The following is a 26,552-nucleotide window of genomic DNA, read 5'->3' on the forward strand; positions in this document are numbered from 1 at the left end:
ACTGCATGCGACACCGAAGATGGCTCTCCCAATGTCATGAGTTGCGGTGTTGATTTAGACAGCGCCACCGATGCCGAGACTGATGTCGAGTCTCCTTCCATGCCGGTGACGAAAAGGAGTCTCTGCTGGATGAGACAATTCTTAAGTATCCTCTTCTGAAGTGACGAGCAGTGGGAACAAGTCTCTGGACGGTGCTCAGGCCCCAGACACTGGAGACACCAGCGGTGTGGATCAGTTATTGAAATGGGGCGAGCACAACGTCCACACTTTTTAAAACCCATTTGCAGATGGGACATTGATGGGAACACAGCCTCGGCAAAATCAATGTCCGTTGCCAAGGTGGACGAGTAGGCCCCGCCGGGCCGAACCCGCAAAAGTGAAAAAGTAAAAATTTTTACTTACTTTTTTTTTTTTTAAAATAAGAAACAAAGAAACAAAAATTGACTAAAAGGTCAGAGACTAAAAGGCGAGAGCGGGAAGGCAGCGGAAAAAAGATTTCAATGATCATTGAAAAGACGCCTCTTCTTAGCTCCGTGGAAACTAAGAAACTAAGGGACCGCGCAACCACATCGGGCGGAAAGGCACTCACGCAAGTGTGGTTCGGGCTATTGCAAACTTTCTAAAGACTTAAAGTGGTGATGCACTTTTAAAGTGGTCCGTACTGAGGCTCCATTGGTTACGTCACCCCATAAGTGAGAATATGCTGCCTGCTTGTCCTGGGATAATATACTATTGCCCACCAAAAAGCTTTTATCCTGATACAATGCCAGATACCACTACTAATAATAATTATTATTATTATTCCTATATCACTACCAGACATATGCAGTGCTGTATAGTCACAAAGAAAACAGTCCCTGCTCGAAGGAGCTTACAATCTAACAAGTGTCCTGCAAACTTTATCGCACACTAAACGTAGTGGCCACAGCTCGGGGCATCTGGAAGTGCGCAGACTTCATCATGTCAACGTCCGCACAAGTGCGAAGGCCCTACAGACAGGCCTAGAGACGCCAGTGGGCGGTGCCAGCAGGGAAGAGGGCTGGAGAGAAGGAAAGGCGCTGGTGCCAGCTGATTGCCTACAGGACGTGCCTCTCACCGCAAGAGGCGTGTCCTATAGGCAGTCAGCCAGCGCTGGCATTTCTCCTCCTCCCCAGTGTGCCGCGACACACAGTTTACAATACACTGATCTAAACAGACAAGACAAACAGGATGACATGGATACAGTTACGGGAAACAGTTAATCCACACTTTCAATTCAGCCATCTCCTCCTTTTTCTCCCCCCTCTTACAATCCAGTCATCTCACAAATGTAGTCTGCTGCCATACACTTGTGACATTGAGTAGTATCCACACAGGCCGCAAGGAACGCTAGTCTGTAAAATTATGCTTTGTGCATGGTGCAAAGGTAGCATTCCTGCAGTTCTGTGCACTGAACACTATCCGAGGCAGCTTATTAAGTATGCCTTGCAAAATGGTTTCCCATCCACTTCCGAATACAATTCAAACTCCTCTTACTGACCTACAAATGCACTCACTCAGCTGCCCCTCACTATCTCTTTTCACTTAACTCTCCTCGTGTACCTCCTCCTCCTCCTCCCTGAGCTCTGCTCAGCTGGTAAGTCCCTCCTATCTGTACCCTTCTCTTCAACTACCAATTCCAGACTCCATCCCTTCTGCCTTGCTGTGCCGTATGCTTGGAACAAGCTGCCTGAATCCCTACGGCGGGCTCTGTCTCTGGCAGTATTCAAAGCCCGTTTAAAAGCCCACCTTTTTGAGAGTGCTTTTGACTCCTAACTCCTCTTAGCTTGGGTTCTGCATCCCCAACCCTATATGTCATGTCTGCCTGTCCAAATTAGATTGTAAGCTCTTCAGAGCAGGGACCGTCTATAAATGTCAAAATGTACAGCGCTGCATATGCCTTTCAGCACTATATAAGTGATTAGTAGTAGTAAAGTGTAAGAGCCTGCCCAAATTAGTATTCGAAGCAGTCAAATAAAGGCAAATAGTCCCTAGGAATCTGTAAATTAAAGTAAAGCTTTATGAAACCAAGAGACTGATTCCAATCCCAGAGCATCCCCCTCTAGAAATTCTTTAATGTGACCGTCCGCAGCCAATGATGGACAATGTGAAGACAGCGAGGAGAAATAATGAAGTAACTATAAGTGAAGTGATCGGCTTGCCCAAATGACCATCTCTGCTGCAAGGCTGCAAATTGTGTAATGCGTAATTGCCATCTTCTCTAATGAGGTGTTCTGCTAAAGCGATTCCTCTGGCCTACCACCTAGAGAACGTTCTATTATCCTGTCCAGGAGTAAACTCTGCATTACCCAAAATATAATATGGAAGAATTTCTCACTATGTGTGCCAAAGGAGATGAAGCAGTAGACGGTGACGTAGCCCAAAAGGCAGCCTAGGGAGATAAGCATGGATTAGATCAGTGTATTGCAACACACTAGTATGCTGCAGTGGATTCCAGGTGTGCCCCGATGAGATGCCGGTAAGGAGGAGAGGCGCCAGCTGTTTATATGACATGCCTCTCGCAGCGACAGGCACGTCCTGTAGGCAGTCAGCTGGCACAGACGACTCTCCTCCTCGCCCCGCACCTCCCTTCCTCCAGGATCCCTCACTGAAGTGACAAGTTCAGGGTCACAGATGGACCTCCGCATATGTGTATGATGTCATCAAGTTGATGTCTGCACACTTCCGAGTACCTTCTAGCCGGGGCACTCGGTTTCGTGTGCCGCCAGCCGAAAAGTTTGCAGGACACTGGAGTAGATAATTGAAACTGCATGGATGGAAAAAGTCTCATGTGGAGTCTTGTTCAAATGCAACAGCCGTAAACAAACTTCTGTTCAACAGATGTTGCAGAAGACAAGCTTGATTATACAATTTAATATTACTACCGCCATTATATATACATTTCTCATGCACATTAATTAGCAATATCCTGAAAACATTAAAAAGTGCTTCAAACTAGCAGTAAACTTTTGTGGCTTGAGCTGTGTAACCCTTCTCATATTTCAAGTGGTTCTTGTGACTTTATTTGAAGTTATTAGTAACAATTCTCCTTTGGGCAATTGCCAATAAACATACTTGGTTCTCTTGGTAACATCATTTGGGGATGCACACCACAGGCAGCCAATGTATATCATATGTTCCAGTACTTAAACAGAGCACATCAGAGTTTATTTACCTTTTCTGGTTTTCATTCAGTTCTAAAAGGGAAGAATAACAAGCAAACTATAGCCAGTAGGTGATGTTTTGTTTTTTAAATTGGCTTACCTAAGCACTGCTAGCAAAGGATATGCAAATGCACCATACATACCATGATGCCCTAATGAACACCACCTGAAGCTAATGTATAGATAACCATCACAGAAACACTCTATAGTACACCCTGACTAAAGCTTATATACCCTAGCTCGTGTATTGTATTATAACACCATTACCTCTTTTAAAAAAATTTTGAAAACTTTTTTTGTTTCAAGACGCTTTTGATATTTAATATGTCTTATTTTGGACCCTTCATATTTTGTTATAGATATTAACCCCCTTCCCTCCCTCTCGTTTTTTCCTTTTTATGTAATTTCCAATATAAAATGAATTTGTAACTTCCCCCCCCCCTTTCCCCCTTTAATCATGTCTATCTTTAATCTGACTGCAAAAATGTTAGTCGGTTTATTTAATTTGTATGTTGTCTTTTATATCCAAATTATCTGTGAGACCACTAACTAGTGTCTTTTTAAATTGTTCATCGTTTAGAAAATTTGTATAAGCGATTCATCAAACGGTAATAAAACTTGAAACATTACTGTGGCTCATATATTATAACACCATTACTGAAGCTTATAACCTCCGGTCATTAGTAGCGCTATAGACGGTTTTAATAAACAATAAACTAGCTTTTGAGTTCTGCTCTTTACTTTTATATAGAGACGTGCAATATTTTGCTCAGTTAAGACAATGCCTTACAATGTGTTGACCTTTCTTTCTAGGTATGTAAGTTGACCGACATGACAACCCCACGACTTCGCCCGGTTCTAGGAAAAACTTCTAAATCCATCCAAGCTAGAAAAGCAAACACAGCGCCAGCCCCTGAGGACGAGATGGGACTGCAAATGACCACTGCGAGAATGGAATTAGACGGTACGTAAACGCAGTTTCCTCGATTAACCAACTCCCCCCCCCCCCCCCCCCCCCCACTTGTTGCTTTAGATTCCAGGAGGGATGTTTTTGTCCTTTCAGCAGAAACAGCTGCGTCTCCAGGAAGCAACGAGAACAAAAGCGGCCCCGGGAAGTCACATCTGGGTCCTTTTCGCAGTCTTCGGCGTTGGCTTTATTTGTGTCAAAAAAAAATACTTCCCTTTCAGCCGAGACTTTTGGAAGCGCGAGTGTTAAAAAAAAAAAAATTAAGCATCCCGTTACCGCCGCTATAAGAAAAAGCGGCCACGGTGTTAGTTACAAGCATTAGCTCTGAGAACTTACTTGCTGGAAGCGCGTTCAAGGGGGAGGTGGGGGGGGGGGGGAGAGAAAATGTTTCCCCTTCCAGGCGTGCTCGCCCCCGCAGAAAGTGCCCGTCCAAACCTGCTGCTGCTACCGCCACTGCGGAGAGAAAAGTTGACCGACGCGTCACTAGTGGGAGGGGGGGGGGGAGCGCGCGGCCCCCTGCTCGCACCTCAACAGAGACGCCGATGAGTTTAGTTTCCTGGCCCCGGGGCTTGGAGGCGCTCCACCGGCTCTTACGGGAAATTATTCAGTTTAAGTTTTAAAAAGTGTATCTTGCATCCTCCCTCTCCAGATTTGCAGGAAATGGGGCCTTTTCTTATTATGTGAAAGAAAAAATACAAACAAAAAACAAAACCAACTGATCCTGTTCCACAAGTGCGCTGGAGTCCAGTAAGTGTAAATACACTTTGATGGATGCTGCAGCTAGAAGGAATTGGCAAGGATGGAAAAAGCGGCGGCACACACTGCCGCTAGGAACAAGGTAAAACCAGGATTTCCAGGATCCTCATTGACTTGTATTGAGATCCTGGTAAACTTCAGCGCGTTTAAAAAAAACACCTCACAAACCAGAGCCGCTGCCTACTCGCGCTCGCGCACAACCCACAGCCCTGGGTCTACCAATCGGAGCGCGAGGCTGCAGGCATTCTCAGCCCGTGCCTTCCGACGACTTGAGGTTTCGGGCTGACAAAGGAAGCGTAAGAAAAGGAGCAAAAAAAAAAAAAAGGCTTGGAATGTGTGAGCGGCAAACCAGTGCAGGAAGCTCAAGTTTTCTCAGGGTCGGATAATGCCAGTCCTGATAGGATTAAAACCAGGCGCAGGCTTGGAAGAAGAGGGGGGGGGGGGACCATAGTCTGGCTGGCAGCCAGCTTCTTCCACAATATTAAGCTGGGACAGACTTCAAGTCCCAGCTCGGAGTCCACCAAAATTTCAATCGCACACTTGGCTGTAAAGACTGAAAACAAATCTTCATTTTGGCTTGATCCACTTCAGTTTGCAAACTGTGTGGCGAGAAAAGACATAAATAGAATCTCAGCTATTACTTCCTAAAAGCAGCATTTTCTACAGCTACACTGCCTCCCTTTCTACCAGTGACTTCTTTCAGAAGAAGAGCATCTCGAGGCACCAGATCTATCTAGTCTTTTCCTCTTTGACGTGTTTACAAGATAATTTTACATAACAGCACCGAGTGGGGTTGGAGTATTCTCGTTTAGGCTAATTGTTTGTATGCTCCAATATTTCTTAACTAACAAAGACCAGCACACAAAAACATCAAATAAAGCAAACAAGAGCTTCACTCTTAGGGCGATTAGCTTGCAAAAGCATGCTAATAAACTGCACCAATGTCTTTTTTTGACTTCGGTTATATTGCCACAGCTGCTGTTTATTCATTTACATCAGTGGTCTCCAACTCAAACCCTTTGCAGGGCCACATTTTAGATTTGTAGGTACCTGGAGGGCCTCAGAAAAAATAGTTAATGTCTTATTAAAGAAATGACAATTTTGCATGAGGTAAAACTCTTTATAGTTTATAAATCTTTTGGTAACTTTTAATAATAATATTGTCATTTATGGCTAAAGAGACATATGATCAAAAAAGTGTTTTATTTTACATACCGAGGGCCTCAAAATAGTATGTAGGGGGCCTGTCTTCTCTCCTCTGTCGGTCCCGCCCCTTATGACGTGCTCTTCCGGCAGAGAAGGAGAGAAAGCAGTGCTGGGACTCCCTGCAGAATGACAGCCAGAGGGGCAGTCAAAATAGGCTGTAGCTTATGGGGGGGAGGGGGGAGGAGAGATCAGCACCTTCTGGCTGGACTAATGTGTGAGACTGTTGAAAAAGTGGAATCTGTCTTCTGCCAGAAAATGCTTGTGCTCAAAGGTTACAGGACTCCAAAGGTGCGCTATAGATTATTGCCTTCTCCCCATGTTCCTTGGAGGTGAGTTTTTCAACCTTAACAGAAAAGCCTAACCCAGAGTGTGAATTAACTTCAGGCATCCTGTAAAAGAAGTGCAATACCCTTCTGCCTGCAGTCACACCAGCCCATGGTTTGGCTTTTCGGGATACCTGAGTGCACCCCGCCCCTCTCATTCTGGCTCTAGCAGTGCCACCAGGCCTCCTTTATATAGGATCAAGAATCAGTTGACAGTCAGAACTCCCTGTGAGTAAGAGCAGCCTGGCTTCCTAAACATAGAGGGTTAGGGCAGGATGCACAACGTTCCAACAGCATGATAATAAATACGGTGTTGGGAGAGATTTAAATTTATAGGGTGATGCTCAGCACAATAGCATGCAAATTATATGCCTGCTATTTGTGCAGACAGCACTGATAAAAGGGGGGGGGGAGAACTGTGTCTGCCGCTTGCACTTGCTCAGAAGAGTAAAGGTAGGCACAGCTCTATTCCCTTCTCTGCCCAATAAAAAAAAACCCAGAACCCTCTTCTCTCTTCCCTATAATCAGCTGAGCTGGCAGGGGAGAAAAGAAAAATCACAGAAAGAGAAAAGCTGCAATCGGCTCAGCTGATGGTGGCTTCGGTGCCCCTCAGGTTAAAACAGGCAGGGGAGAAGCAGTTTAGGAGGGTTTTCTTTTTTTTTAAGTTAGAAAATGGGTATAGGATCTGCCAGGATCCTGCAATTCTGACCACAGAAAAGGCTGTATCCCCCTGGATTCAGCACCCTTCACCAACTATAAGCCAGGAAACATCCATATCCTGCACTCCTTCCCAATCAAAAGCACAGGACAAGCCAGGATCCTGCAATTCTGTCCCAGGAAGGGATTCAGCACCCTTCAACATCAGTAAGGCTGGAAATACCCATATCCAGCACTCCTTCCCCACCAACATCATAAGATCTTCAAGGAGCCACCCAGACATGCTTGGATTAAACAGACATTACCACAAGAAGGGTTGTATCTGCTTTCTGGTGAGACTGAATTCTGTATTTTGTGGATACAGCCCTTCTACATTACATTACATTAGGGACTTCCATTCCGCCTATACCTTGCAGTTCAAGGCGGATTACACAAGAGCTAACTGGACATTTCCAGTGAAGTTACAACAGTTTGGGTTTGTTTGTTTTTTGGTTACAAGGGAGGAGAGGTACCTGGATTAATTCTGGAAGAACTTGCAAATTGGATATTACATTGACTGTACGTTACTGTGTGATATAACAAATAGATTACAGTTAGAGTACAAATAAGATTACGTTACATTTCAGGGATCTGAATACTTGGTTGGTGTTTAGGGGAGGAAGAGATTATTTAAGTGGAGGTTTTGGGGGAGAATTTATCTAGGAAGAGGGGGAAGGGTTGGGTTAAGATATCTGGATACATTTTTTGAAAAGTAGGGTTTTGATTTCTTTTCGAAAAGTTTTGAAGTCGCCCGTTGCCATCAACAGGTTGGAGATGGAGTGATTAAGTTTTACTGCTTGCATCGCCAGAAGGTTATCAAACATCTTTTTGCGCTGAGTGCCCTTCTAGATGTAATAACTGCTGCATCTGGGTAGATCCACACCTATTCCTACCAGAAGGACTGGGTTCATCTGGATACATCCAGCATTTCTCTTGGCCACCGATAGGTTTGTCCCACCCAAAATTATCATGCCCTTGTTATGGCTGGTGGGGATTCTCAAGCTCCAACAGCTCCAAGGGTCCGCAGCTGGCAAAAATCTGCTCCCTCTCCCAGTTGCACAGTCCCACTTTGCATCTCCCCTACCATTCATGCTCAGTTTTGTGCATGCGTGAAAACAGCATTCACTGCAAGGGTGGAGCAGTGGCAGCGCATGGACAGAGTAGTGGGCTGGAGCAAGTGGGAGAGTCAGGCATTTGGTGTTGGGGATTCCCCACCAGCTCAGGTATTTTTAATGCTTTGAGTTGGCCGGGAGGTGATATGGAGACCACACATGCCCAACCAGTTCGCACAATGCCGCACCCAAATTTTGAGGTCTGGCTATTCCTTTGCTTTCTTGTTCCCTGTCTCTCAAACTTTCTATGTGATATCTAGCATTCCTACCCTTCTCTCACCTCCCCGTGATGTCCAGCATTTCTTTTTCCTCTGCTTCTCTGAACTCCATCTCCTTCCTTCTCCCCACCCATGATTTCCAGCATCTCTCTCCTTTAGGATCTTCAGTATGTCTCTTCTTCATTCCCCAGCTCAGTTGCTTGCATCTTTCTCCCTTGATTTCTTGTTGATCAGCATCTGTTTTTTGTTTTATTTATTTTAAAAATTTATTCACCGCTTAAAGCCTAAGCGGGTTACAATGTCATGTACACACACACAAACAATAAAACTTTTTTTTTACCTAATCCAACTCTTCTGACTGTTGCTAAAACTAGCACATAGCTAATAAAACAGATGATCAAAATCTAAAACATCGCTACCTAGTAAAAAGCTTTCACAAACAAATATGTTTTTAGCTGCTTCCTAAAGGACATCTTATCTTTACATAGTCTCAAATATCCCAGTAAAGCTTTCCATTTCGGAGGACCCGCCACAGAAATGGCTGTTGTTTGCGTCTCTTTGCAGTGAGTTTCACCAAGCACCTCTATATATAGACCTCCTATTTGTGTGCATAAATCTGTCAATTTATGAACATATACCACAGTACAGTAAAACCTTGGATTGCAAGTAACTTGGTTTGCAAGTGTTTTGCAAGACAAGAAAAACATTTTATTACATTTTAACTTGATATACAAGCAACGTCTTGCAATAGAAGTACATACAGTATACACACATCACAACTGAGCCGATGGTTCTTCTCTCTCTGACGCTGCGGGAGTGTAGTGACTGTTCTAAACAAGCAAAGTCTTGCAATACGAGTACATACAGTATACACGTGCCATATCATCACAACTGAGCCGATGGTTCTTCTCTCTCTGACGCTGCAGGAGTGTAGTGACTGTTCTAAACAAGCAGTCTTGCAATATGAGTACATACAGTATACACGCGCCATATCATCACAACTGAGCCGATGGTTCTTCTCTCTCTGAAGCTGAGGGAGTGTAGTGACTGTTCTAAACAAGCAAAGTCTTGCAATACGAGTACGTACAGTATACACGCGTCACATCTTCACAACTGAGCCGATGGTTCTTCTCTCTCTGACACTGCGGGAGTGTAGTGACTGTTCTAAACAAGCAGTCTTGCAATATGAGTACATACAGTATACACGCGTCACATCTTCACAACTGAGCCGATGGTTCTTCTCTCTCTGACACTGCGGGAGTGTAGTGACTGTTCTAAACAAGCAAAGTCTTGCAATATGAGTACATACAGTATACACGCGTCATATCATCACAACTGAGCCGATGGTTCTTCTCTCTCTGACACTGCAAGAGTGTAGTGACTGTTCTAAACGAACAAGGTCTTGCAATACGAGTACATACAGTATACATGCGTCATATCATCACAACTGAGCTGATGATTCTTCTCTCTCTGACGCTGAGGGAGTGTAGTGACTGTTCTAAACAAGCAAAGTCTTGCAATACGAGTACGTACAGTATACACGCGTCACATCTTCACAACTGAGCCGATGGTTCTTCTCTCTCTGACACTGCGGGAGTGTAGTGACTGTTCTAAACAAGCAGTCTTGCAATATGAGTACATACAGTATACACGCATCACATCTTCACAACTGAGCCGATGGTTCTCTCTCTGACACTGCGGGAGTGTAGTGACTGTTCTAAACAAGCAAAGTCTTGCAATATGAGTACATACAGTATACACGCGTCATATCATCACAACTGAGCCGATGGTTCTTCTCTCTCTGACACTGCAAGAGTGTAGTGACTGTTCTAAACGAACAAGGTCTTGCAATACGAGTACATACAGTATACATGCGTCATATCATCACAACTGAGCTGATGATTCTTCTCTCTCTGATGCTGTGGGAGTGTAGTGACTGTTCTAAATGAGTGAGGTCCTGCAATATGAATACATACAGTATACACATGTCACATCATTACAACTGAGCCGATGGAATGTAGTGACTATTCTAAACGAGTGAGGTCATGCAATACGTGTACATACAGTATACAAGTATCACATCATCACAGATAAGCCGATTGTTCTCTCTCTGATGCTGCAGGAGTGTTGTGACTGCTCTAAATGAGCGAGGTCTTGCAATACAAGTACGTACAGTATTTTGTATTAAAGTTTTTGGGTTGTGGAACGAATCATCTGAGTTTCCATTATTTCCTATGGGGAAATCGCTTTGATATACGAGTGTTTTGGGTTACAAGCATGTTTTCAGAACAAATTATGCTCGTAAACCAAGGTTTTAATGTATTTTCTTTTTTGGGGGGGATTATTGCATAGTATTATTGAATTTAAGTTAGTGCTGCCTCTGTTATACGCATATCTGTCTGATACGTTTGCATTGCAGGTATCCTGAAAACCTGAGGAAACACAGAAACAATAAAGGCTAGTTAGTCATTTTATTCTTTCATGATAAAGACAAAATAGTTTACATGATTCATAACATTATCACCATAAAGAGGGGTTTTGGTGCAAGGGAGGGGCAAACTGCAGCACGCAGAGCTTACGCCGCTTGCATTATTACTGTTCAATACCACATGCGATTTTATGTACTTCCCTTTCAAAAGAAGAAATGAAGCGCTGCCATATGTTTTAACAAGGAACCACTTTTTTTTGCATTGAGAATATATTTCAACAGACCAACATCTTAAGGAACATTTCCGTCACAAAGACAAATTGTAAATTTAAAATAAAATTGAAAACCAGGAAAGACGTTTATTTATTTAGACACAAACACTGCAATTACAATGTTCAAGCATACAGTTTCCAAGCAATGTAATTTGAGCAGGAGGGGTTGAACAAGCTGGAAAAGTACAGTATATTAGCAGAAATATGTTCACACCACATTCTTTGGGAATGTTTCTTGCTGATACAGCTGGCTTGAAGTATTGTTGACCTTACCGACTTGGCCTGTAACCAGAAAAGACTTTACATCTCATGATTGCTCCACTTGAAAAGAAAATTCACATTCCGTGGTCTGAAAACATAGTTAACGTCAATGAAAATGATGCCATTGATAGTTAAATACAGTCCTGCAGTCCAACTAAACTCAGACTGCTGTAAACATCCACAAAGCATCTAGACCAGTGGTCGTCATTCATTTTTAAGCGGAGTCACTTTGAATTCTGAACTGAAGGAGAGCTGCTAAACTGTGGTATAGTAAGGGGGTGCCAGCACCCATCTTCCTCTCTGCCCCCCCAGCTGCGTGCCCCTTCCCTCCCCTCGTACCTCTTTAATTTTCCTTGCACGAGTTGCATTACACACTTGCTGTCCACACTGGTGTCCCCTCTCTCTGACATCACTTCCGGGCCCCTTGTCTAGGAAGTGACATCAGAGGGATAGCCGACCCGATGCAGGCAGCAAATTTGTGATGTTGCTCCTGCCTGGAAAATTTAAAAGGTACGGGGGAAGAGAAGGAGGCGTGCGCACAGCAAGGGGGGGGCAGGGAAGCCACTCACCCTTGCTACGCTACTGCTGCCACATATCTTCCCACATGGAACATCCATCCGCACAGCTCCCGTTCAAACTTCATTGGGGCGTACCCTCAACAGCTATGAGCACTTCCAAATGCATTTTTTTGTCTACAGAGAAATGCTTTGTCCTTCAAGTGTGCACTCCTTTCCCCATCTATTTTTTTTTCTGACCTGAGCCTGGGAAGATGGGCAGAGTAGCAGAAAAAAAAGACCAGAAAGGCACAAGGGCCGCTGATCTAGACTCTTACCTCCCTTTTACAAAGTCACGCTAGTGGCCGCCACTGCGGTAACTGCCCCAAAGCCCATATGAATTTAAGGGCTTTGGGGCTTCTGCACAGCACATAGAAAAACACACACCCCTTTCACACACCCTCCAATCAAAGAAGTCAAATGGAAAAAACTTATGACGGCCTCCTAGCAACACAAGCAGCAAAACTGGATAACCAAGTCTCCAACCTACTGATAACCACCCCCGAATACAAGATCTTCAGAAAAGAAATAAAAACAATACTCTTCAAGAAATCACTGAAACACTCTTAACATATCAATTACTTTCCATCCTCCTGCCTTCACCCCGCCCCACAGATACTACCAGTTCTTCTCAACTTCTCTTGAATTCACCAATGATCTTCTACTGTAACCCACCATTTATATCTCTTTTGTAATCCGCCTTCTCAACTTCTCTTCAATTCACCAATGATCCTATATTGTAACCCACCATTTATAACTCTTTTGTAATCCGCCTTGAACCGCAAGGTAATGGCGGAATAGAAATCTCTAATGTAATGTAAAAGACGGGGGGGTTAGTCTTTCTTGTTAGGTGATTTTAACTTCAGTGGATGTATTAATTGGCCTGCAACTTGTACACAAAGAAAGTTTGACTGAGCTAAGAAATACAATCATAACTAAAGCCGCTGTTCTGGTATCTTGGATTGAGTTATAAATGAGCTCAAGTGATTAACTTGTGTTGCATAAGTTTATAATTCTTGATTAATATTTTTAAGCTCCTCTTAGAAAGCTGGAAAAATGTGATCCGGTTTGGTAATGCGTGTACAAAATGAAATATGGTAATGGTAGAACTTTTTTTTTTTTTCCAAGAATTGTTTATTAAATTTTTAAGCAAAAAGACAACTGAAAACACAATGAAAAATGCAAAAGTCAAATACAACCATAAGTCATGACACCTCTCATAGACACGTACCATCCAGCTATGAACAAAAATCATCCCACAAAACAAGAAACCATGAACAATACTAATACCCCCCCAGATCGGGACAAACCCCCCCCCCCCATCAAAGCCCCCCTCCCTCCTAACCCAATTCTAGTCTAGTGTGGAGTGAGGAAGTCCATCAAGCAACATAACCAGACCATACTTTCCAATAGAGCTCCATGCGCATCCGGCACATAGAGAACTTTTTTCTTGTAGTATTATTAAGGGCAATTTTGTGCAACAATGTGCTTAAGTCAGATGTGCATTTCTAACTGTTCCAAAGCTGCAAATGTGTGCATATAGATGCACGGAGAGGTATTTTCAACAGGATGTCTATGTCTGACTTTGGATGTTTTAAGAAAGATGTCCAAAAATTGGGTGGAGAAAATGTCCATTTTCGAACCCTCAAGACATCTATATTTAAAAATTTTAAAAAAAAGTCCTAGCTAGATTTTTTTGTCCAGCTAGACGTCTAATTTTTTTTGCCATTATTGAAAAAAAAGATACACACATCCAAAATAAGCTATTTGCATGTAGGAAGGGGTCAGTATTTTTAATAGACTGGCCACACAGACATCCCAACATCTCTAGGGGGCACTGCTCTGAATGTCACTTTAAGGGTGCCAGGAACACATCACACCATAACCCCTAATTATATGTTGAGTCCTCCAAAATTCCCCAAAATTAATGAAGTAAACAGAGAGAGGAAACTAGAACTTTCAAGGATGCGTATAGATTATATTTGTTGAAATGGCCAACCTCCTCAGGAGGGGTGTAAATATAGTGAATTTAACTACAATAGTAAACCTAGTATTATATGTGTATATACGTAGGACAATTGATTTGATATAAACATGCGCACATAAGTAGGATGATCAATGTGCCAGTTTCTCTACCACACTTACCACCAAGTTCTATGCGGTTCACAAAATATTATAAATACAAATAATGAAAATGAATAACAAAACATACCTAATTTCCAAAAGATTCTGTGAAGAGGTATTTTTTAAAGCACATCGAAATTGTTGATAAGCATCAGCCAACATAATTAGGTAATTCAGATCCTTATCCTATAATGCTGCTTGGAAGGACAGCAAACGCTGTTGAAATCCTTTAAATTTACATCCCTTGGCGGATGGGAAAGAAAATAGTGCATGATATTTCCTGGAGAGCTTGGAGCTATTGATTGTAAATGATTTCAAAAGATATTCAGGGATTAAGCCTGCCAATGCCATGAAACAGAAACATCCAAACTTGAACTTAATCCGTGCTTCAATCGGTAACCAATGAAGTTGATAATAAAAAGGTGTAACATGATCATAGTTTTTCAGATTGTAGATCAGGTGAACCACTGCATTCTGTATAATATGAAGCCTTTGAAGATTTTTTTTTGGGGGGGGCTCCTGCAAGATGCATGATGTTACAGTAATCAAGCTGGCTCAAGACCAAGGATTGCACTAGCAATCGAAACAAATTTATATTGAAGTATGCTCTGATGGTTCTTAGTTTCCACCAACGTGTGGCAACCCCTACATACCATGGAATCAACCTTTTCCATAGTTAAATTTCAGTCCAAAATTACACCAAGTAACATAAGTAGGATAATTGGTTATGGCATAATCATGCCAGTACGAATAATTGTATTGTAACATAACCACAGAAGCTCTTTGTAACTCTGTATGGTAACATCTCTACAGAAGCTCATGTAGCGTAACACCTTTAAAGAAGTTCACATAGACCACTCTGAATTGACTCTCCAGTAATTAGTAGTGGTATAGAAACTCTCAATAAGCATAAACATATGGCAGTACAGTGGTGGGCTCACACTTTCCACCAGAAGTGTACTAGTTAGGGTGGCATATAGGCTTGGGTTTCCTCTGCACTGCCTACCAAGCTATTCCAGAGACCTGCTTGCTGCTTGGGACCACAGAATACAAACGTAAATAGGAATAGAGTAGTGGTAAACCCTGATCGATTTTCAGAGGATTGTGTTCATGAGGAGCTAGCTAAATTAAAGGTAGACAAAGCGATGGGGTCGGATGGAATACTTCCGAGGGTGCTGAAGGAACATAGGGAAGTTCTGGTGGCTCCGCTGACCTTTTCAGTGCTTTTCTAGAGTCAGGAGTGGTACCAGAGAACGGCAGACGTGGTCCCTCTAAACAAAAGTGGAAGGAAGAAGTAGGGAATTACAGGCCAGTAAGTCTGACTTCTGTGGCATGCAAATTAATGGAAATGCTTTTAAAACACAGAATGGTGAAGTTTCTGGAATCATGTAGATTACAGGACCGAAGGTAACATGGATTCACTAGAGGTAGGTCTTGTGAGACAAATCTGATCAATTTCTTTGACTGGGTGACCAAAGAATTGGATAGAGGGAGTGTGCTAGATGAGGTGTATTTAAATTTTAGCAAAGCCTTTGACATTGTTCCACACAGATGTCTAATAAATAAACTGAGGGCCCTTGGGATGCTCTTTGCATACAATATCAAAATCTGCAACAGAGTAGACATCCCGGATGGTGTGAATAACATGAAGAAAGACCTGGTGAAGTTTGAAGAATGCTTTGAAATTTGTCAGCTAAATTTTAATATTAAAAAATGCAAGGTCATGCATTTGGGCTGCAAAAACCCGAGGGAACTGTACAGTTTAAGAGGTAAAGAACTTAAGTGCATGGCAGAAGAGCAGGTCTTGGGTGTGATTGTATGCGATGATCTTAAGGTAGCCAAACAAGCTGAAAAGGTGACTGAGAAAGCTAGAAGAATGTTAGGGTGCATAGGAAGAGGTATGGCCAGTAGGAAAAAAGAAGTATTGATGCCCCTGTATAAGACTCTGGTGAGACCTCATTTAGAATATTGTGTACAATTCTGGAGGCCGCACCTTCAAAAAGATATAAAAAGGATGGAGTCAATCTAGAGGAAGGCTACTAAAATGGTGCTTGGCCTTCATGATAAGGAGTAAGGGAATAGACAAAGATCTCAATATGTATACTTTGGAGGAAAGGCGGGCAAGGGGAGATATGATAGAGATGTTTAAATACCTATGTGGCATAAATGTGTTGAGTCTCTTCCATTTGAAAGGAAGCTCTGCAATGCGATGGCACAGGATGAAGTTGAGATGTGGTAGGCTCAGGAGTAATCTAAGGCTGAGGGCATGCCTTTGTGCAAAGAGAGTGAAACTCTGAACATCTGCTTAATTGAAACATTATATTTTTCTGCAAGATAAGCCATAAAATTTTTTGATATGTTTTTATTCAGTTCACAATTCATTTTCACAAGGTAGTGTTGTGGTGGGGTGGGAAATATTTACATTTTACATCAACTTCATTCAGGACACAACACACTAACGGCTTCTTTTACAAAGCCGCTCTAGCAGCTGCTCTGCGCTAACGGCCCCGAAGCCCATAGAGAATTAAAGGGCTTCGAGGCTGTTTCTGTGCGGCTTTGTAAAAGAGGCCGTAAATTTCAAAAGAATCGGCAGAGTTCTGTGGAAGATACAACAAAAAATATTTTGGTACAGGTTTTTTTTGGTTCACAGTATAGAAGTACTATAATATTTGTATTCTCCATTTCTTTCTGAATAATTCATAATATTCTATGAGGATTTTTAGTGCTACTACAAGGTGAGTTGAGAATTTCAAATGTATTATTTACAAAGACTTCAAGATTCTTTCCTTAGGTGGTTACTCCTAATCTGAAACCTGACATTGTGTACCTATAGTTATGACTTTTGAGTTTAGATTTTAACTGATAAACACTAATAAAACACTCTTAAACAAAAATAAGTTAAATAATGTTTAATGAATGAAAACCAGAATGCCTCTGCCCCCCCCCCCCAACACACACACACACAATTTCCTCTAGTACTTTTTCAACACCCTGTCTCTAGGATCTTCCAACTCATACTTAATGAACTTTATGATTTTTTTTCTGTGCTGACTCTTCAGCTCCACATATGTATTTAGTTGATTTTTCTGAAACAAATAGCCAGAGATGGCATCTACACTGCAAAAACAATGATAAACCCTAAGGGCTAGATGCACTAAAGTCAGTGATCATCACTAAACCTGTTTTCACAGCTTTAATGACGATCGCTGTTACTGATCCGATGCACAAAACAGCCCACCATGTGTTTTCTAATCTGGCCATACAAATTAGCAAAAACCCCATGCAAAATAGCCAAATGATACAAGGGGGGGGGAGGCTAAGGCCTTGATTGGCTTGACTGAGTACAGAGTAAGGAGCCTAAGGAAGTCCCAAGCGTTGGGGCCTGAGGCATCTGAGCCAATCAGGGCCTTAGGCCCCTCCCCGTGCATCATGTGATGCACAGGGAGGGGAAGGCCTGGTATTGTAGACTTGGAGAAAGAGGGACTGAGCACCCCTCTTGCTGCCAACTTAAAAGGTACGAGGGGGGAGTTGAGGGGGCATCCCTCCTGACATTTTTTTTGGGGGGGGGAGAGTAGGGGGGCCATTGGCAGGGGGGCCTTCATGACAAGAGGGAGTGGCCATCCCTCCTGCTTTTTTTTCAAGGGGAGGATTGGTGCCGGAGGACCTTCGTAGCAGGAGGGAGTAGGCATCCCTCCTGCCATTTTGCCACAGGGAGCGGGGATCAGTTGGGATGGCAGGAGGGAGTGGGCATTTCTCCTGCCATTTGGGGGGGTTGTGGGGACAGTGGCGGGTGCCTGGCTGGGGGAGTGGGGGGCAAGGCGCGGGTTGTTGTTTTTTTAAATGGGACAGATTATGCATATGTAACACACACACATCATCTGTGCCGTTAAAAAAAAAAAAGCTCTAATAGCAGTGATAGGAGGCTGCTTCCCCTGTCACTGCTTTTAGGGTTCTGTGCTTGTGTCAATCGCTCACTGAGGGATTGATCGGTCACATTTGCATGCAAATGATATTTGCATCCAAACTTAATAGAGCATCTAGCCCTAAGTTTTGTACTCTCCAAGAATCCCCTTTTAAGCTGGAAAATAAATATTAATTTACAATACATAAACACCTAAGAGCAGAAGTCCTTACCCCATACTTCAGTGCTTTTCAACCTTTCCTGGAGGCACACCTAGCTAATTGGATTGTATGAGAGGGGGTTGAATGTAAAGAGGGAATTGAATCAAACAAAATATACATTCTGCATGACATATTGTAGGGGCATCCCTGCTCTACCTTTTGGAGGCTTTAGGCCTAGCTCAGGCCATGAACTATCATTTCTCTCCAGAAGCATTATGGACTTGTTTACAAGCTGTGTGTGTTCACAGCCAAGGTCGTCCAACGGCACTGGGCTCCTCTTGCATAGTGAAGGTACTTAGGAGCGAGTTTTGAAGGCGCTGCTATGTACTGTGTCTTATTCTGTTATCATATTGGCGAGACATGCTGGCTGACCAGAGAGGCAAACAAGCAGCCTTCTGTGTGTCCGACAATACCCCTTTTGGACAGGTTCTCATTGGTCCCTGTGTGTCACCTGTGCATGGCGAGGGAGAGAATTGAGCAAACTGGCTCAGTGGATGAAGTTACAGGGAGATACTTTTAAAACCATTAGGAGGAAATATTTTTTCACTCGGAGAATAGTTAAGCTCTGGAACGCATTGCCAGAGGATATGGTAAGAGCGGTTAACATTGCTGGTTTGAAAAAAAGGTTTGAACAAGTTCCTGGAGGAAAAGTCCATAGTCTGCTGTGTGAGACAGACATGGGAGAAGCCACTGCTTGTCCTAGATTGGTAGCATGGAGTGTTGCTACTATTTGGGTTTTTGCCACTATAAGGATGGGATACTGGGTTATTCTTATGTTCTTATTGTGGTAATCCTGAGAATCTGACTGGCTAGGTTTCCATCCAGGAGAGGGTTGAGAAGCATTGCTATATAATTAGTGTTACTTTTCCCTATGTGCATTACTTTGCACTTGTCTATATTCATTTTATCTGCTGTTTCAATGCCCAGTCCCCCCCACTTTCTAAAAACTGTCCAGTAATTCCTCAGGGTCTGCTTGTGCAACAAGTTTAAATAATTTTGTATCATTTGTAAATCACCTCACTCATTGCTCCCTATGTCAATACATGAAACCCAGTAGCAGCTAGATGGATCAGCTAGTTTGGTGGTGTTTGTTCCATTTTCTCTATTAAATAAAGCTGACTATAAGCACCGTGATAGTAAGTTTATTGACATTCACTTTCTTACACATTCAGTCTGAATAATACAGGACAAGATTCAAGAGCTGGCGGACAAAATACATTTACAGTAAGGGATACTGGGTTTAGAATGCTAGTGAAGAAGTAATGTATGAATACAGACATGTCCAACATTTTAATCAGTTGCAATTATCAATACAAACAGTTATCACAGAGTTGGATCTGAAAATATACAAAACCTCTGAAATGAAACTAATATTCAGTTTAAAAGTGCTCCATAAAAACTGGGAAATTCATAAGTAAATTATGCTTAGGGTGTGCATTACTCTGTTACTGCTAATATGAAATTCTGTTTGCACTTCCTGGTAGAAATATGCTTTTTTTTTTTTAAGGTTTCAAAGTCACTTTTCATTAGGCGGATCTAGGAAATGCCTTCTTCCAGCAAAGGACTAATTGAAGGGTTGGATGCAGAAGTATTAGCATCTGTTGCTCTGCAATGTAGCAATTTAATCAGTATGGTCAATGACTGGCAAGCCACCGTGAATCACCGGTTTTTATTCTTTTTGGAATTTCCCTAGTATGAAAAAGAAATAAAACAGTAAAAACCTTCGTATATATTTGCTAAGAGAATTCCACACAGAGTCTACAACACTCTACCTTGAATTCTACATAGTTGCAGTAAGCGCACTAGGGAAGCAGCCATTACTATAACACAACCTCATACTCTCAACACAAAAGCACTCTATCCCATCACCCCTCCCCCGTATTTTTGCTAAGAGCGTGTTCATCGTATGATTCTCCCTCACAGTTTTGAGGACTAAGACTTGACTGTATTCATTAAAGTGTTTTTTATTGTATTGCTCATCAGCACTGGAATACTCTCTCATCTACGTTATGTACAGGACCCTTCCTTAGGAAATTCAGGGCTGCACGAATGAGCATTGTGGGGTTGCAGCCTCTTGTCTTAATCTAGTTCAGTGGTCTCAACTCAAACTCTTTGCAGGGCCACTTTTTGGAATTTGTAGGTATTTGGAGGGCCTCAGAAAAAATAGTTAATATCTTATTAAAGAAATGACAATTTTGCATGAGGTAAAAACTCTTTATAGTTTATAAATCTTTCCTTTTGGCTAAGTCTTAATAATAATATTGTCATTTATAGCTAGAGAGACATATGATCAAGAAAGTGTTTTATTTTACTTTTGTGATTATGACAAACATACCGAGGACCTCAAAATAGTACCTAGCAGGCCGCATGTGGTCCCCGGGCTGCGAGTTTGAGACCACTTATCTAGTTGGACTTGGTGTATGCTGATTTACTTCAAACTTCTCTATTAATAAATCTAGTTGTTGTTAGCTTGACTATACTATTTTCCTGGACCTCTCCTTTTGTTATATGGCATTGGCATTCCTTTCCCTTTTGTGTTTTTAACTGTGAACATTTCCCATTTGTGTTTTTAACTGTGAACATAATTAAAGCCTTATACATCTGATGTTATAAAACTGTTTATTCTATTAACAAAATTATCCAAGGGGTCATGTATACATTTGCCAATTTCTAACAAATATTAAGTATGAGAAATTTATTATGTACAAGAAAAATAGATTATGTGAACCTAAAATACATAGAAAAGGGAACACAGACGAGAACAGAAATTCTACAAGTGATCACTGGGCACTGCATAACTAAACAAAATTAGACAATTTATTTCTCAGATATTGCACAGAATAGCCAATGTACTTAGCTCAGTGCATCCTTCAAGGCACATTTTGTCCAAGTGATAGCACCCACTAGGGAGGTTTCATCTGTCTGTCCAAGTATAGCCATGGGGATGACCCAAATGTCTTCCCTCTAATGTGTTTGCATTAGAGAGGAGGCTTCTGCGTCAGCCGCCGGCAGAATGTAGAAACTGCTGCTGATGAACTAAAGATGTTGCATGGGCTTGGGGGAGGTGGAAGGGAGGGAAAGAGGCTACACGGGCTGACGGGGGAGGGGCAAGCGAAATGCCCATTTTGGGCTCAGGCCCACACAAAATTGGCTGTCTGGCTACGCCTCTGGTCCTCATAGGCAGAAAGACACACACATGCCTTACAAAGCCACCATCATCCTAACAACATGTGCTTTACCATGGTTTTTCAAACCCATTCCCTGAACAGACATGTGTAAGTTTGTAAATGAAGGAAAAGCCATTTTGTCACACACGAGGGCAATGTTATACATATGTGCCTATATTTAGGAACATACAGTGGCCTGAATTTTCTAAACGGTGCTGATATTAGTGGCCGCCAATTGGGTGTCAATCATATGATGGCACCATTTAGAGAATCACGCCACTTTAAATCTTTGAGGCAGAGCCCTCCACTATGCACATGCTTTCCTGGTCTTAGTGTGCTAAAAAAAAAAATCAGGTTCGTCAAGTAGCCTCTTCTAGGGAAGTCAGGTATATAAGAACATAAGAATAGCTACACGGGGTCAAACCAATGGCCATCTAGTCCAGTATCCCATGCGTTGAGAGGAGTGTTGATTCTGTATGGAAGAGCATGAAGGCAGGGGTTGATCTGTTAACTCAAGAGATAAGTCCTCTACTGATGACAACACATGCATCAGATGGGTCTGTGCCGACCCCTATGCTCGATGTCAAACGGGAGTGAGTGACTGTCTACTTGATCAATGCTCCGATGTATCCTTGGGCTGGACTGAGGCAGGTGTAATAGCCTTTAAAGCCTGTGAAGACTGCAACTGCAGTAGCCCAGCAAGCTCTCGTCTGGGCATAGCCTGGATCCCCTCCCGGAGAGTCAGCATTGGCACCTGATGAGACATTGGAATGGAAGTAGTGTGGTACCAGTTGTGTGGGCATGCAAGATCTTGATGTCAAGGCACACCTGATAGAAGACATGATCTGCAGCGATGGCGAGTGCTCCTCGATGCATTGATGCTTGCTATGTGTTGAAAACGCTGATGCCTGGGAAGATGCTGTGCTACACCTAGAAGGGGAAGAATATCTGTGCTTTCTAACTTTCTTATGTGAAGCATCCCTCAATGCACAAGAATGGATGAAGAGGATGTGGAGTACTGTCTCTGAAGGAAGCCAATGTAGAGACTGAGCATCAGGTCCCAAGTCTCCCACCATGCTCGACGTTGATACAGATTCAAAAGGTTTATCACACTTGATTCTGTGGGCTTTAAGTGATCGTTTTTGCAATTGCAAGCAGAGGTCACTATGAATGCTCTGATGCTCAGGTCCCAGATGCTGAACATACCAGTTATGGAGGTCAGAGCCTAAAACGGTCCTATTACATTGAGCACATTTCTTAAAGCCATTCTGCACCCTCTTTAACATGGAGAGATAAATAGTTGACACAAAGTCAAAGGGCTCGATAGCTTGGGGAGCTCAAGAATGCTACCTGGGCATGAAAAGGTCAAAAAAGTTAGTAAAATTTGTTGAAATTTGAGCAAACTACTGGCAAAAAGGAAAACTAAACTAAAGCTTAACTTTATATACTGGGTCGTCAACCTAAGGAAGCTCCACTCGGTTTACAACAATTAGATAAAAACTAAAGAAAGTAATAGCAAAAGTTTCAAAGAGATTAGTTTTCAAAATGTTTGGCAAAAATTAAAGTTTTTAGAAGTTTGAGGAAAGATTGGAAAGAACTGGGGCTCCTCAGAAAAACAAAGGGCTCCTTTTAGGAAGGTGCACTAGGGTTTTTAGCGCACGCACAAAATTACCGCGTGCTATAGCATGCAGTAAGAAAATTGGAAACTATGGAAAATAATTGGACTAATAACCTGCGCTTACTGAACTTTCCAAAAATTCCATCTATAAACCCAAGGGAGATGATAAAAAGGTATTTTATTGAGATATTAAATATTCCTGAGGAATCAATACCTACTCTCACTTGGGTATATCAAAGTAATGGATCAGCAAGCGGAGGACCAGAAACAGGAAGCACAAGACCTTCAACAAAATTTGACAGCAATTCTGGAAGCATCAGATAAAGATTTGGCTAAACCAGCAACTCTCTTATTATCTGTGGCGTTGTTGCCGGATAAGGATTGGATATTAAAAATGTTTTTTAAGAACAAGAATAAAGAATTTCTGGGTTTGAAAATTCAAATGTTTCCAGATGTTAGTAGAGAAACTCAGAACCGTAGACGTCAATTTCTTCTGATGAAAGCAGGAGTTACACAGCTGGGTGGTATTTTCTTTTTACGTTGCCCATGTAAATGTATAATAAGGTATCGAGATAATAAATATGTGTTTTTTGAACCGGCTCAACTTACAGCTTTCTTGACGCTGAAACGTTTGGAAAAGGAAGGAACAACATAATAGTAACAACAAATGGACTTGATTAAATAGAATATAAGCTCCTTAAACCAGTCATTAGATACTTTTTTCTTGTATAGAATTTATTAATTGATTTCCTTAAAGTTCACTCATAAATTCTTGGATCATTTCATTGAGGACTTGAGATTGTATGATTAGAGATTTTTAGTATTATGGAAATTATTTTTCTTCTTACTTTGTGTATGATCAGACAATCTTTCTGTACAAAATGTTTGATTTTGTTAAAAATTTAAAATGATAAATAAAGAATTAAAAAAAAAAAAAAAAAAGCAAAAAAAGCATGCAGCAGCCAAAAATCTACCACCTCCTAAAAAGGAGGTGGTAGTGGCTAGAACGCTTGGGAATTTAACGCGCGCTATTGCGCGTGTTAAGGCCCCAGTATACCTTTGTAAAAGGAGCCCAAGGAATAATGAAGGAAAAAATACTAGGAAGGCACAAAAATATCAAAATTTGACGTGCTGAAGAGACAGACTGAAGAATACAGCTTTTCAGCTCTGCAAAAACTAAAGAGTGCTGGTCCAGTGCAGGAAGGCACCTGCATAAGGTGGGGTCTGCCTCAAAGATTTAGTAATACAGTGCTCCCCCACGAATTCGTGGTCCCGGTCATTCGCAGTATTTTCCGACCGCGAATGACTGGGCAGGAGAGGGCAGCCAGAGCGCCGGCGAGTGAAGGAAATCACTCGCGGTATGCTCCGACCACCTGTACTAAATTCAGGCCTCACCAATCAGGAGCTGCTTTGACACGCAACTCCTGATTGGTCAGGCCCAACTTTAGTACAGAAAGAGGTGGTCGGAGCATACCACGAGCGATTTCCTTCACTCGCCGGCGCTTTGGCTGCCCTCTCCTGCCGCCCTATCCTATATCCCCCACTAAAAACTATATTGGCGGTTTTTCAGCATTCGCGGGGGTTCCTAGAACAGAACCCCCGTGAATATGAGGGGAGTACTGTAATACACTTGACAATGTTCATACCAGGCTCTATGGATGATATCACCCACATGTGAGAATATAATGCCTGCATGTCCTCGAAGAAATCTTGATTACAAATCTATTATGTTATTTACAGAACGCTTGTATTTCAGCAGTATAAATCCCACGTTTACCAACTTACCTTACTAGCCATCTTTAAAGTATCAATTTCTTCCCTTTGTTTAGATAGTGTTTCATTCATACTGCAAAGGTGGTCACTCATCATACTTAACTGATCTTCATAACTCCTCTTCGTAGTGGTTAATTCATCCTGAGCATTAAAATACAAATAAAGTTATCATCATAGAAATACCTCCTGTTCACATATCACAGACTTACGGCCTCTTTTACAAAGCCGCGCTAGAAGTTGTGCTAACGGCCCCGAAGCTCATAGAGATTTAAAGGGCTTCGGGGGCTGTTGCTGTGCGGCTTTGTAAAAGAGGCCGTTAGTTTATGCAAAAGAATTAACCCTGATAAACACTATGACTATCCTCTATAATAAAACCCTAAGCGCGCATGGGCACTTAGAGTTTTGTGATCCCTGCCACCGTGGTGTCTGCCTCCATGCTGAATTTGATTTTTGAATAGGAGGCAAGGAGAACACGCTGGCAACTCCCCCCTCCCGCCCTCACTCACCAACTGCTGCCTCTGCTGCTCCTCTTCAAAGCAGCCTGCTGAGGATCGCTGGCCAGCTGTAGCGAACCTCGCAGGCCACTCTCCACCTCGGTAGCACGTTCCCTCTGACGCGATACCATGTGTCAGAGGGAACGTGCTACCAAGGTGGAGAGTGGCCTGTGAGGTTCATTACAGCTGGCCAGCGATCCTCAGCAGGCTGCTTTAAAGAGGAGCAGCAGTGGCGGTTCGTGCTGGTGGGCCAGAAGAGGGAGCAATACAGGCAGACAGGGGCCAGGGGGAGAGAGAAAGGGGGCTGCTTTGGGGGGAGGGGTGTGCTGGGGGCCAGACAGCAATCATGCTTTGCTATGGGAGGGGGGGAATAGAAGGGGGCCACAGAGCAGGCAGGCATAGCACAACAAGGGGCCAGGGGGAGAGGGAAAGGGGAATGAGAGACAGACAGAAAGAAAGACAGACAGTGTCCAAGGAGAGAGAGAGAGACAAAGAAAAAAAGACAGCCAGACAGTGTCCAAGGAGAGACAAACAAAGAAATAAAGAAAGACAGACACACACATTTGTTCTAGCACCCGTTAATGTAATGGGCTTAAAGACTAGTAGTATAATAAAATGAGTTAAACTGTATGTAAAATTTGCATGATTTTTACTTTACTCATGTTAAAAAAAATATATATATATATATATATCTTAAATAATAAAATGCTAGCCCGCACATGCGCAGTAGCGAAACGTATTCCCTGATCCCTTTTCTGTAGTGGTGTGGCCGCACGACTGCGCATGCGCGCTTAGTACGTCACTGGCAGAAGACGAGCCGTCACAGAGCGAGTGAACGCCGAGTCCTGTGGCACATCCGGATTGTGAGCAGTCCTGCCTTCGGTCCTGTCCCTGTTAAACCGGCTGGCAATAACAAAGTCAGATGCCATGGGTTCTTCCCTTTTGCCAAATTACTAAAGGCTCTGCCGGTCTCGATCCTGAGGGGCGGGATCGAGACCGGCAGAGCCTATAGTGATTTAGCGAGAGGGAAAGCCCCCGTGATGTCTGCCTTCGTTATTGCCAACCGGTTTAGTGGGACCGAGACAGGACCGAAGGCAGGGCTGCTCACAATCCAGATGCACCGCTGGCTCATCACTCCCCCCTCCTTCTAGCGGCCGCCAAACAATGCCTTCCTCCCTGCCATGATCCTCAAGGCCTGAACTGCAAGTTTGAAGGTAGGGCACGGACGGTTTGAGAATGAGGGAGAGAACAACGCAGCCAGACGGACCGCGGGAAGGGA

The 26,552-nt window shown here is 42.8% G+C and overlaps 2 protein-coding genes across 5 annotated transcripts in view; both read right to left on the reverse strand.

Moving 5' to 3' along the window:
- STON1 (stonin 1) overlaps positions 1–5,150 on the reverse strand; it is a 52,964-nt gene extending 47,814 nt beyond the window's left edge. The window contains exon 1 of one of the 2 annotated variants that reach the window (XM_033937750.1): positions 4,486–5,150. The gene's annotated coding sequence lies outside the window, so the exon portion shown is untranslated. Of the gene's footprint in view, positions 1–3,972; positions 4,159–4,485 lie in introns of those variants that run through there. The other variant, XM_033937749.1, reaches the window with a different exon arrangement.
- Positions 5,151–19,347: 14,197 nt separating this feature from the next.
- The window catches only part of PPP1R21 (protein phosphatase 1 regulatory subunit 21), a 113,121-nt gene continuing 105,916 nt past the window's right edge, over positions 19,348–26,552 (reverse strand). For all 3 annotated transcript variants that reach the window (XM_033937745.1, XM_033937744.1, XM_033937746.1), the window contains exons 21-22: positions 24,792–24,920; positions 19,348–19,910 (exon numbers count right to left, since the gene is read on the reverse strand). In XM_033937745.1, the coding sequence (XP_033793636.1) occupies positions 19,881–19,910; positions 24,792–24,920 (159 nt within the window). In that variant the 3' untranslated portion in view covers positions 19,348–19,880. The remainder of the gene's footprint in view (positions 19,911–24,791; positions 24,921–26,552) is intronic.

The sequence above is a fragment of the Geotrypetes seraphini genome, chromosome 3 (assembly GCF_902459505.1).
Source record: "Geotrypetes seraphini chromosome 3, aGeoSer1.1, whole genome shotgun sequence".
Lineage (NCBI taxonomy): Eukaryota > Metazoa > Chordata > Amphibia > Gymnophiona > Dermophiidae > Geotrypetes > Geotrypetes seraphini.